Below are 12975 nucleotides of genomic sequence, written 5' to 3'. Positions count from 1 at the left end.
GTAATTATGAAACCCCCATGAGAATATTTCTATAAAGTATGGTCAAAGTACAGCCTTGTGTTGATAATTTACAATGTGTTTTTTGGGGGTGCCTAGTTGGCTCAGTCAGGTAAGCATCTGACTTCAGCTCAGGTCATGATCTCACGGATTGAGGGTTCGAGCCCCAAATCAGGCTCTCTGCTGTCAGCAGGGAGCCTGCTTTGGATCTTCTGCCCCCTTATCTCTCTGCCATTTCCCCCAACCCTCTCAAAAACAAACAAACGTTTAAAAAAAATTTAATGAAATAAAATATCTCTTTTTGCCTTTTAAGAGCAAGAAATTGTGTTTGTTTTTTTTAATGGAAAGAATATGGACTGATGACCCACTTAAATCCTGCCTTTACCAGTTAGTTGATTGGTAATATAGAAAAGGTGGCTTAATGTTCCTAAGTCATATTTGTTCAGATAATCAACATAATAGCAGCACTATTATTCAACTTTTCAATGGCATAAAGCTAGTAAATTTGTGGCCTAACCACTGAGGAAGCTACAGAGCAGAGTGAAAAAGAAAGAAATCCAAATTTAACTTTTTTTCCCCTCTTTCTACAATGGAAGATTTTATTTTATTGTTTAATTTATTGTAAAGTTAGCTAACATACAGTGTAAACAGCATGCTCTTGGTTTTGGGGGTAGATTCCCGTGATTCATCACTTACATACAACACCCAGTGATCATCCCAGTAAGCGCCCTCCTCAATGCCCATCACCCATGGGGGAAGGGAAGGGGAAAAAATAGTTTCAAACAGAGAGGGAGGCCAACGATAAGAGACTCTTGAATGTGGAGAACAAACTGAGGGTTGATTGGGGAGGGGGAGGGATTGGTTTTCTTTTCTAATAGGCAAAGGTTCTATTTAAAAGAAGCTACTGTATTATTTCTTTGATGACTGAGCAAAGGATAACCAGGAACATTGGATGGAACTGCTAATATAATATAGTAATACTTCTTAAAGTACAACAAAAAACAAATACATAGTATGAAAATATTTTTTTTTATTTTTATCAGTGCAGGGGTTAGTGTTATCTAGAGAGATTTGTTAAACTCAGATTTCTGTATGCATGGTTTTGTTTTAAATTCGGAAATGTAAGAGAAAACATAATGGTGCTAAATTTGAACATAAACTATACTTTGCCACTAGTTTGCCATGAAGCTTTTATTCAACAAATAGTTCACTAAAAGAGCTGCAGCCTATGAGCTTTGGGCCAAGTTTCCCATTTCCAATTTTGCAACCGAAATTTCATACTTCTTTGGTTACTCTTGTGGGAGGAATCAGAATGCCAAAAGTCACCTTGATCTAAGCGGCCTTATCAGAGAAAAACTAAGTGTAGATTTTTGTTTCTCTTTAGACTTTTCTGATGTTTCATAGATAGGGTCACTTCAATATACTGAACTAGAGTTTCGGATTTTTATTTCATTTTTCATTGGACTGATTTTTTGGTGTTAGTCACTAAAATGATTCTAACTATTTGAAGGTATCTGGGATGTTTGGCATTGTTCTGTTATATTAAAGATATATATACTTAGTTAACAAATCATCTTTCTAGTTACCTAAAATAGCATAATTAAAATCAGTTGTATGTGAGCTTTTCTTATTGAATTTAGTGTCTCTATTAAATACATTATTGAAACCCATACCTTGAAGTCTTTTGATTGAGAAATTGGCAAAATAGTTGACTGAAGTAAAAATAATGAAGCAGCTTCCTGGTCATCCAGGTTACTAAAGATGAAAATATTTAGGATAAATTGAAGTATGAGCATTATGATCAATCTGTTTTCATAAATATCATCTTACACGTCTACCACTATTTTTAAAGAAAGTCACCTAAAATAAAGTGCCACTGATAGCTGTGCACAGCATGTAGGGCAAATTGCAGATCTTGAGCGCTTGCTTTGACCATTCCATTTTCAAATTTCTTACCATTAAAATGGAGGAGGGGAGCTGAACTAAATAAAAGTATAGGTGTGCCTGGCAGGCTCAGTCAGCAGAGCATGTGACTCTTAATCTTGGGGTTGTGAGTTCGAGCCCCATGTTGGGTGTAGAGATTACTTAAAAATAAAGTCTTTGAAAAAAAAGTACAATAGTTCTGTGCAAGGTGTATTTATATAAACAGTTCTATAGGGCACTTTACCTTAAAGGTCACTTGAAGTGGGAAAGATGCCTTTTTACCATAAACAATGGTCCATTTCTTGTTAATAAGATTTTCATCTTATATGAAGAGTCTTGGGGTGCCTGGGTGGCTCAGTCGGTTTAGTGTCTGACTCTTGATTTTGGTTCAGGTCGTGATCTCACAGTTCATGAGTTCGAGAACCGCATTGAGCTCTGTGCTGACAGTGCCTGTTCGGGATTCTCTGTCTCCCTCTCTGCCTGCCCCTTGTTTATGCAGGCAGCACTTAAGAATTTTGAATAAATGATCTTATTCTTAGATCTTTGAACTCGATCATAATTCATAGTCCAAGTAGCCTCCTTATACATGAGTAGAATTACCAAAGATATGTCCTTATCTCCCAGAAGAAATATCAACCAATTCTGCCCAAATCGGGAAAAAAGGTGAAACTTGTTAGGTGCCATCACATGGTGTTGACATAATAATATACATAACATGTTTAAAGTTAATGTAGTAGAATATAATTAAAATTAAACTATATAATCCTAGAAGAACTTATTTCAATTGTTTTCAAATACAAGATGGTTTAATAATGTGGGTCACAGTTTATTTTCACTTTTACAGTACATACATTAATTTCTGAAACTTGGGGTGATACATAGTACACTTAGCTTGTATTAATACCAATGGCCAAACAGCTGTCCGGCTAACAGCCTGTACTATAGATAATATCACAGAGGCGATCTGATTTTCAATTTCCCCTTTCTCTAGATAGTAAAGTTTCCTTCATCTTGTTATCCTACTCTCAAGACCTCCTCTAAATACATTCAGTAGCATTTCCCAAACGGTTTATTAGTTGTATAGTTCCCAAGAAAATGCTGGGTTTCGCTTGACAGAACTTTAGGGTATTGATTTGTTTGGGGGTTCCTGGGTTAAGGTTTATTCTTTGTCTCTTAGAGATAATTGAGAAGATTTCTTCCTTTTTGTAAGCTCTGTGGAAATAGAAGGAAATAGACATTTATATATTTAAAATGTGAGGAGAACTAAAAAATAAAGTGAAGTATAGCTCTTGTAATATGGGGCTTATATCTCTCTATGACTTAGGAAAATTCCTTGTTTTCTAAAGCGTGCCTAGGTTTTTCTGCTTTGTTTTTGTTTTGTCCCATCTCCAGGACCTCCCAATTTTCAAGGGCACTGTGGGGCATATGTAGCATTTATTTGATGTATGTATGTGTATGCATATTTTGCCACATCTGTCTCTGCGGACCTATCCTTTGTGAAATCCTAAACCTTGTATTAATGCTTAGTTTGTGATTCATGGTGTTCTGAGAGCAATTATATAATTTTTCTTAGGGTGTTTATTCGATGTGCACTGTAAAAAAATGGGAGTATTTTTTGGTAACTCTGCAGTTGCCTTTTTATTGGTGAATTTCTCTTTCTTTTGCTGTGACCTGTGAATATCACTGCAGGCTCTCTGCCAATTTTGTGAGCCTCTGCCTGCTTCAAAATGGAGGCAGGAAGGTATCCATTTTCATCAAGAGGATGACAGTGTTTCAGTCTCTCCGACCATCTGGAGAGAGGAACTTTTGGAGCAAAAGAAAATAGGGATTTAAAAAAATTATATTTAGCAGAAAAGGCAAGGGGGGAACCAATTAAAGTTAAACTATACCTTATGAATTTATGCTTTTCCACTATGCTCTCTTCTTTAAAGGAAACCTAAACAAGAAAATACACAGGCTATTTTTATAAAGGACTGGTTCTCCAACTCTCATGAGTATTAGTAAACGAATGTTCAGTAAATTAGGATTTTGGCACACTTTTTTTAAGTTTATTGCACACACAAATATAATAAGAGCTATAAAGGAGTGCTCCCCCCTCTTCCTGTGTACATGCTGATTGTTGGTGGTCTATGTAGATCTGGGCTTTTAATGGTCTTTTTTCATGCAGCTCTGCAAAAAGCTGACACTATGGGAATTTAATATTCCAAGATGTATTTGTCACTTTCTGTGGTCTGGATAGTGTATTCGTTTTCTGGGTCTCTGTCTCTTTCTCTCAGAAGTAAAAATTTTAATTCAAAGTTCAAGTAAAAGGGAGAGGCTTGACGCATGCCCTTCTGTTTTCACCTTTCATGTGCTCAGAGGCTGTCTATGTTTAAAAACAAAACAAAAAAAAAAGATGCTTGGACAGGACAGCCCTGTGGGTATTATATAATACGTTTAACAAGACATAGTTCGCGGTATTCTTGCCTACGACTGGAAAATATCCACCCCTCCCGCCCCCCGGTTTTCCAGTCACACAAATATACTCAGCATTTGTTGGTGGTGGTGGTGGTGATGGTTTTTCTGTATTTTGGAAGGGGTAGTGTTCTAGGGTTTCACAGATCTGGGATGGACATGATAGAAATTTAGCATTTAGTGCCTGCTTCTTCTCAAGTAATGGACCTTGAGGTGCTTTGTTCAATGCAGCAAGGAAAACTAAATTGTCTCTCCTTCCTCAGGTCTATGCTCCATCAGCAAGCACTGCCGACTACAATAGGGACTCGCCAGGCTACCCTTCCTCGAAACCAGCAGCCAGCACTTTCCCTAGCTCCTTCTTCATGCAGGGTAAGATGCTGCCTCTTCTGCGGGCAGATCCACTGGGCAGAATCTCCCCAGGTCTTCTCAGGTCATGCATGGGGCAAAAGACTGCTGAACGGATCCTCAAGAAAATGGAATACTAGGCAAGCAGAGAATATTGAAGGCCATGCTCTTCTTAGGAATTGAATTCGTTAAAAATGAATCAATTAATTAAAACTCTACTAAGACTTATTTTTTTAAGTTGAATCCCCTTGAGCAATGATGAGTTTAGATAAAACTGTTTGGCTTCACTTAGAACTGACGCTTTGACGGGGATGGTCTTCCTGACGGATCATTTCAGCGTCTTCACTCCCCCAAGAAGAACGTATGTGTATTTTTGGAAGTGTTTTGGTTCAGTGTGTATTTTGAGCATCCTGGATGTAGCCAGCTGGGAACAAATTGTCCTTATGTATAACTTCATATAAAAATTTCAGCCACTTATTAATTTATAGGTAAGAACAAGGGTCCCATTTAAGGTGAAGCAAACCTATCTGAAGACTGGAGTATGATTTCATTACACAGTGAAAGCTCCATCCCAACATGCAAATTGACTTTGGGTAAAAGACCCAGCTTTTTTCCCAGACAGTTTTAGAAAATTACAGTTTCACAGTAGATAAAGTATATTTACTTTCAGTTGTGCAGTATATTGAATTAACTGTACGTGGATGTGTGCCTCCTGAGCTTATACTCTTGCCACTGCTGCTTGGAAAAGACCGAGGTGGTTAGAGTGACAGCACCTGCCTGTAAGAATAGACTGTCCAGAGATGCACCTAAGGCTTTGTCCCCAGTAAGCCTGTGACACTTGTTATCAAAATGTGATGATCTTGTTGCCAAGTTAATACTCTGAAATTTAGACATGGAGTTTGCCAAGAACTCTTGTACCTGTATGCAGAACGTTTAACTCTTCCTGCCTGGGTGTAAAAACCTTTTTTGAGTGTGCCTTGGCAAAGTGCCATGGGATTTCCTTTCCATGCTACTCTGGGAAGGGCCATATCATGGGAAGGGGAGCGACCTTGGAGCAGTGAGACCAAGGGGGGGCAGCTAAGTGTCTCACTTAGCTTGCAGTGGACACACTCAAAATCATTCTGATTAAAAGGGCTTTATTTTCTTGTCCTTCAGAGTGTTAGCTTGTTTTAGGTTGTGAGTTCACATGTGAAATTCCATGGAAAATCTATGAAATTGAATTGAATGGGTCTCTTAGGATTGGAGAGAATTTGTTCCACACATAATAGAGCTCGTGTTCAGAAGGGTCCTTTATCTTTGTGACCTGTCCTAGGTGTAACTCACCAAGGGACACAGGGTATGTCACTTCAGTGTGTCCTCTGCCATGACAAAAGCCTTATCCCCGTTTGCTGTAAACAAGCAGCCACTTAGGCATCAGCTCCCCTCTTTTATGACCCACCGGAGAAACCATACCACTGGTGCTTGTAGTGATTCATCACTCAAAGCAGTTTTTCACCGAGAAAATTGGCAGGATAGATTTCTTCTGTCTGCCTTCAGGAAGGTGCTTGCATAGACTGCACACCGCATGGGAGGTCAGATAGATTAAAACAGCAGGCTCTTCTGGATAGCAGACCACGCAAAATACGGGGAACAAACTTGGCTTTTCTGCATATGAATGCCCAAGAAAGCAAAAAAAAAAAAAAAAGTTGACATTTATGATGAGCACAATTAATTTGCACACATCTAATTCTATTCTTTCCAAACAACATTATGCCAGATCATGGGATGTGATAAATATTAATTTACTGTGAAAAGCATAATTTATGTAAAGTACGTATTTTTATAAGACTGCACTAAGCAGAGTGTTGTGTGTTAACAAATCCTAAATGTATTTCCGTATACTGCATCATGTTGTCAGAATGTTTCAGGAGACTCTCGTTCAGTGATACACATTCTCAATTTATTTGTCATAGATGCCATCTATTTGAAATGTTAGGGCCTTAACTTCATATTTGAATTTAAGGTGACATCTAAACTTCCACTGTCTGAAGGCTAAGTCTTCAGTACATGAATAATAACTTTTTGAAAGTCCTGTGTTTTCACATTATCATCGCAGAAACAGTATCCCATCCGGTTCCTGCAGTGAGGGGGGCATATGGTGCCCTGAGAATTCAGGGCTTAAAGAGACATACAGTGCAAGTGAAAGATATTTAGAGACTGGCAGGAGCATATCTCAAACTCACTACTATGTGACCTCTCATTTTTCGCTTGAACTTCCACCCTCTAATTAAAACTCCTGAGTTGTCAAAACCACAGACATGATTTTTTTTTTAAGAAGTCTATTGATCATTCCTCCCTGTCCTTAAACTATTCCAGTTTTTGGAATTCTAATTTCTGCGTTTAAAATCTCAGTGAAAGAGAGCTTTGTGGTGTATGGTGGCAGATTTAACTCATGTATTGCTTAAATTTGCAAAAGGTTTTTATTAGATAACACATACAGATGTTAAAATAATCTTATTTTCAAGGAGGCAGAACAGGCCGTGCTGTGACCTAGCTGATGGTCCCACATTCAGCTGATGTTCAGTAATTTTAGTTAAACTATTAGAAGAAGGGAAACTTTGAATTCAGCAACCACATAGATTTCCACCCCCCCAACCCCCACCGACCACCTTCATCTGAGAAACCCAGCCAAACATTAGTGACCTCCAGTAATAACCTCTAGGCCAGTAGACCCAGAAAAGAAAAAGAATCTATAAAAATGTTTTTAATATGGTGTTAACAAAAAATTAACTTAATGTTGAAAGGTACTTCATATAATGACCGTATCATTTTAAACCTCTTTTTAACTTACGGTTTTATAAAATCCAGAACCTCTCAAAATTGTCTGTAGCATAATATTTAACTTATGATAGGTGTGTACCCTTTCAATGGCTACTGAAGCTTAAGATAGCTATAGAACTATGTGCCAAAAGAAATTTCAGAACTATGTATCTGAGAATCCTGCTCCCTTTAAGTCACAATGCAATTTCAACATTAATTCTATGTATGTTACGAGAAAGAAATCTGATCTCTTAAGTCTGAGATGTTCTTTTTCATTATTACTTATTTCTTTGTATGCTTTTAAAACTTGTGAACTTATCAACTCTGTAATGTGTCAAGAATTTTATTTTTACCATGAAATTTAGGCACAATTTCACTTTTAGTTTTTGTAGAAAAAGAGGTCAGGGGACTTCTAAGAAATGTTTTCTTTAGTATTGTTTACCTTGCAGACTTGACATAATTCTACATAGAAATGTATTGCGTTGTTCTTTTATAGCTGAATTTTTACTAAGAACACTGCCTATGGTAAATATTTACATTTGTTTGGCGATATAGAACCACTTGGGAAAAAATGAGGCTGACTGTCTTCTGATGTAATCAGTGAAACAGCACAAAGACGGATACACAACAGGCAGCCATTTTCAAGTATATGAAAAAACCCTATTCTGTGAGGCAAGGCTGAATGCCTCAGAAAAGTCATGGTGTTCTTTGTCTTTTACAGATGGCCATCACAGCAGTGACCCTTGGAGCTCCTCCAGTGGGATGAATCAGCCTGGCTACGGAGGAATGTTGGGCAATTCTTCTCATATTCCACAGTCTAGCAGCTACTGTAGCCTGCATCCACACGAACGTTTGGTAAGGGCAGATTTACATGATTCTGGACACGACACAGCTAGTTTCTGAAATCTCATCCTCTGTCTTTCCATGCGTGCACACAAGGACTCTGTAAATGAAAGTAAAAGTGGTATACACCCATCATTCTTATATTGTTTCTGTGATCAAAGACCTACCTAAATCAGAACACCTTTGTAAGCCCTTTCTGGATTCTCTTTGCTATTGTTCTTCTGTTCATTGTGTCTTATTCTGTGCTTTCTTGACGACAGTGTTAGGCTCCTTTGGCACATAAAGACACAGTGCATTTGAGTTGCAGAATTTCAGCTATGGTGGATCCTTTTACTTATTTATTTTTTTTATTTGCTGTCTGTAGTTTTGAAGAATATACCGCAGGGGGCAGGGTGACAGTCAGTAGACTGAGAGTAGGTGACCTGTATCTCCCATGGGCTTTTCCACTTCCTCTTTCCGGCTTCTGTCCCTGGTGACAGCTTTGACCCTTGGTGCCACACCCAGAGGAAAGAGTTCCTGTTTCCCATACAGTCCACTAGAAACAGCAACCATGGGGTTTCCGTATAGATCGGATTCCCAATGTTCAGTAGCTTAGCTATAACTCCATACTCCCCAACCTCCCCCTGATGCTCCCTTGTCTTACTCAGTTGAAAAGTGCTGAGCTGTAGAATGTTACCTTGTTTTCCTTACCGGAGTGGCCACTCCACCCATTGCCTACACTCATCCATCCTAATGTGGCGCTTTACCTTGAAGGAAGCATCGTTCATCTGATCATCTGATCTCTTCTAGCCTCAAAAACTCCCACAGCCCAGAATCCACTCATGAACTTAAGTCTATCATTATGTGGAGGAAAGACTGCTTCTAGATCATGAGTTAGGTTTGAGATGCAATTAAGGTGGGGACTGAGCCCCTTGGGCAGTAATATAGCTTTAAAAATGTATGAAGCTGTAATCCTACAGATACAAAAAGGATGTGGCCTATCCAGTGATCCTTCCTGGTACCTGTGTCACTACTCTTCGTCTTGAAATTGCCCCTTTCTCTTCTCCTAACACGAGATTCATGTGTCTTTCTCTGTTCTGCTATAAGAAATAGTACTTTCTGGATTTCTGTGGTCTGTCCTCTCTTTTGCTTAACCATTAGAGATATAGAAAAGGTGACTTCTATACTATTCTGACAACATAAAAACATTCCAGAAGTTACAGTTTCTGATATCTTTGAAAATACCTCTTTAGTTAGTCCTAGTGATAGAGACACTGTGGTCAGTTAGCCTATCTGTTGAGGAGAGGCACATGATGGAGATAGAATTGGCCTTTTGATATCATCTGCCAAGTTTATATCATCTGTAAATCAAACTGTCTCAAATTTTAGCACATCTTCAGTAAATAGCAAATAATTTGCAAATTTCATCTTCTCTCCCCTCCTTTCAGGTATTAGAACAAACACTTAGAGAAATATCAACTATTACCATACTAGAATTTCTTCTTGGCCAACATCCTTATTTCCCATCATCATTTTCCACTTCTCTAAGGAACTCATGACCAAAACTTCATGTGTCCTGTGAGCAAGGAAAATTTTGATTACAAATAAAAGATTTGGCAGTATTAACTAACATAACATGGAATGTCAGTTCTTCTAAGAGTTGTCCATTTGATATTTTCCTTCCTTCTTTCCTTCTCTTTCTTTCTTTCTTTCTTTCTTTCTTTCTTTCTTTCTTTCTTTTCTTCTTTTACTGTCATGCTGTAGAATTTTGATGTAGGTGGTTTGATTTTATCCCGAATTCACTGCATGGGCGGAGGTATCTTTAAAAAATGCTCAAATGCATAAAAAGTGTAATTTTAAAAAGGAAACCAACTATATTCCTTTTAGAAAAAAAATTTGTTGGAAACCTTAAAACCAAAACAATATTATCAACCCAGGAAGAAAGATTATTTGAAGGAGTAGACCAACAGATTGTATCAGATGCTATCTTTGTAATGTCATTTATCTGTCATAGAACCCAGAGTTTTCATTCTTAAACATGATTATTTAGCAGTTCTTAGAGATATAAGGTGTTTTTTTTTTTAATGGTAAATGAATTAGGTCTCTGGTAATGTATCCTAATGAATTTTCTCACTGGTAGGGAAACTGTTGGATTATTATATCTAGTAATCATTGTAATTTCAGTATTCAACCATTTGAAAATCTCTCATTGAAATGCCTTTCAGAAATCTGACACTGATTAAGAAAAATGTGAGTATGCAGTAGGCACTTAGTGACTTTTCACTTGAAAATAATGGTAATTCCTCACAATTTTTGCCTGTAGCTTTGGCCAGTCTCATGCAGAACAAAGGCATTGTGTGAGGAAAAGAAGAGATTTGGAGGCATAATTGGGCCAAACTCGTATTGTCTGTAAAGACACAACACTTTAGAAATGTCACTGTCTTCATCTCTTTATACCATGCTGTAATAGGATGTTAGAGCCTAAACTCCGCACATTTCGGTCGTAACCGTCAAGACCCCAAGCTTGATTCTTCCAATCCCCTTTATGGTTTCAGCCTCTACAACGCAATCCCACAGCTAATCTCTACTATGTCACAGAGGTACATACAGAATCACTCAGAAGAATGGAGTTTGTGGTTAAGCTTTGGAATGGGTTGTTGCAGATTTAAGTTTGGAATGACTTGGCCGAGTTCTGTTTAGAAATAGAATAGAGTCCTCTGTCTGGCATGGTTTAGGCATGGTCTTTGTGCCACGGAGTGAAATAGTCCTAGGAGCCTGGAAGTGTATTATAAAAGACAAGTTCTTTTATTTTTTGTAACATAAACCCTTACCCCAGTGATTCTCAACCAGGTGTGATTTGACCCCCTCAGGGAACATTTGGAAGTGTCCGAAGATGTTCATGGATATTATGACTGGGGAGTAGGTGATACAGGAAATCTAGCAGATAGAAGCCAGGGATGCTGGGAAACATACTACAATGCATAGGAGAGCCTCCCACAACAAAGAATTGTCTGGCACAAAAGATTAATGGTGCCAACATTGTGAAACCTTGCCTTAGCCCAAAGCAGGATTTTATTCTTTGTATGTGCCACCACTTATTTTCTAATCTTTGAATTGTCACCCCATAAGTTGCTAAAAACATCACTAATAGAAATATTTTCAGTACTTTGTCAGAAGGCTCCAAATATGCTATAATTAATTGGGTATCATAAGTAAACATAATTAAATAGTAGGCATGTAAAGCCGTAGCTCTTTTTCAGTCTCCCCTTTCCATGCATAGCAAGCAGGGCAGACGGCATCAATAGCTGGAGTAAGAGAGGTTGAGGGCACCTGTCATCGATGGTCCCTAAATACTCTACATGGATTGCACTGGTTTCCCCATTAAAACCTATGGGGTGGGACTTTTTCTGTCATTCTCTAAACACAGGATTAACCCTCTGTCTGTTAAATCTTGAATTAGTGCCGATTTTACGCCAGGTTAAAAGTGTGTAGAAATTTTCCCTGATGTGATAATCTTCTTCCTGCCTCACCCTGTGATTATATACTCATTTAAATATTTTTCAAAATTCTTTTCCACTGTTTTCATTTTTGCATATCTGGGACTGATTTGTAAAGTTTCTCTATTCTTCAGAAATTCAGCATGGAATACCACGTGTGGAAATGAAGGCAAACCACCTCTTTCTTTCAGTTTCCTCCTTCTATGTTCATTTTCTTTTTCTCTACTTTATTACAGTATTTAGCTCTCGAGCAGAGATAGTTGTTGTAAGTTTATGTTCTGTGACTTCCCCAGTCTTTTGGGTTAGATGTACTGTGGAACGGGCCCATTGTATTGTTATTCAGAGAAAATTTCATGGACTACTTGGGGTATTTTGTAAGCAGCAAGTAGAAATGAGCTTAACAGGTGGCGTAAGGAATTTTGGGGTCAAGCAAAGAGTTCCATAAAATTAAAAAGTTTAAAAGATTTTCTTGGGAACTTGGAAAGGTGAAGGTATCATCTCAACCTTTTCACTGAAGTTGACCTTTCAGTTGGACTATTTTATGTAGAGGTAATATGTATGTAGAGATAATATTTTCAAGGGCACCCACCATGTCATTGGCAGATCTAACATAGGTTCATTTTCTAGACTGTTTAGTTCTCTCTCAAATGAGTAGTATTTCAGTCCACTATTTATTAAATGCCAACCGATAACCATATGTTCATTGAGTGTATAAGGTAATTATGTGGTCAGCACTCAGCCATGAGCTATCGGATGCACAGGTATAAGCTCTATTCCCTCCTCTTAAGAAGTTCACAGTATAGGTGGGAATGCACTTGAAACAGAAAGCAATGAAAGGCAGCATATAATTAAGTGTTAAATGGCACAGTGCAGACTGTGAGTGCATTAGGGATTCAGAGAAAAGAGATCATGCAAGAGTTGGAAGTTAGAAGGAATGCTAAAGGAAGAGCTAGAACCCAAGATGAGCCTCACAAAATTAATACAGAAGTACCAAGACACCAGGGTTTTACTCCTATGAATAAATGCCTGGGCTTTAAGCACCCCTGACTTTTAGCATCATATTCAATCTCTAATTTTAATAGAATCTCTACTAATGATGTAATAAAAATCCATGGCTGATTAATATATTACATATAAG

The 12975-nt window shown here is 38.0% G+C and overlaps 1 protein-coding gene across 50 annotated transcripts in view; it reads left to right on the top strand.

Annotated features, from left to right (window-relative positions):
- TCF4 (transcription factor 4) overlaps positions 1-12975 on the top strand; it is a 356138-nt gene that overhangs the window by 296734 nt on the left and 46429 nt on the right. For all 50 annotated transcript variants that reach the window (XM_045456837.1, XM_045456838.1, XM_045456831.1 and 47 more), the window contains 2 exons: positions 4638-4743; positions 8240-8373. In XM_045456837.1, the coding sequence (XP_045312793.1) occupies positions 4638-4743; positions 8240-8373 (240 nt within the window). The remainder of the gene's footprint in view (positions 1-4637; positions 4744-8239; positions 8374-12975) is intronic.

Source organism: Leopardus geoffroyi, chromosome D3 (genome assembly GCF_018350155.1).
Source record: "Leopardus geoffroyi isolate Oge1 chromosome D3, O.geoffroyi_Oge1_pat1.0, whole genome shotgun sequence".
Taxonomy (NCBI): Eukaryota; Metazoa; Chordata; class Mammalia; order Carnivora; family Felidae; genus Leopardus; species Leopardus geoffroyi.
The sequence above is the reverse complement of the archived record's forward strand: the minus strand, read 5'-3'. Positions and strand labels throughout refer to the sequence as shown.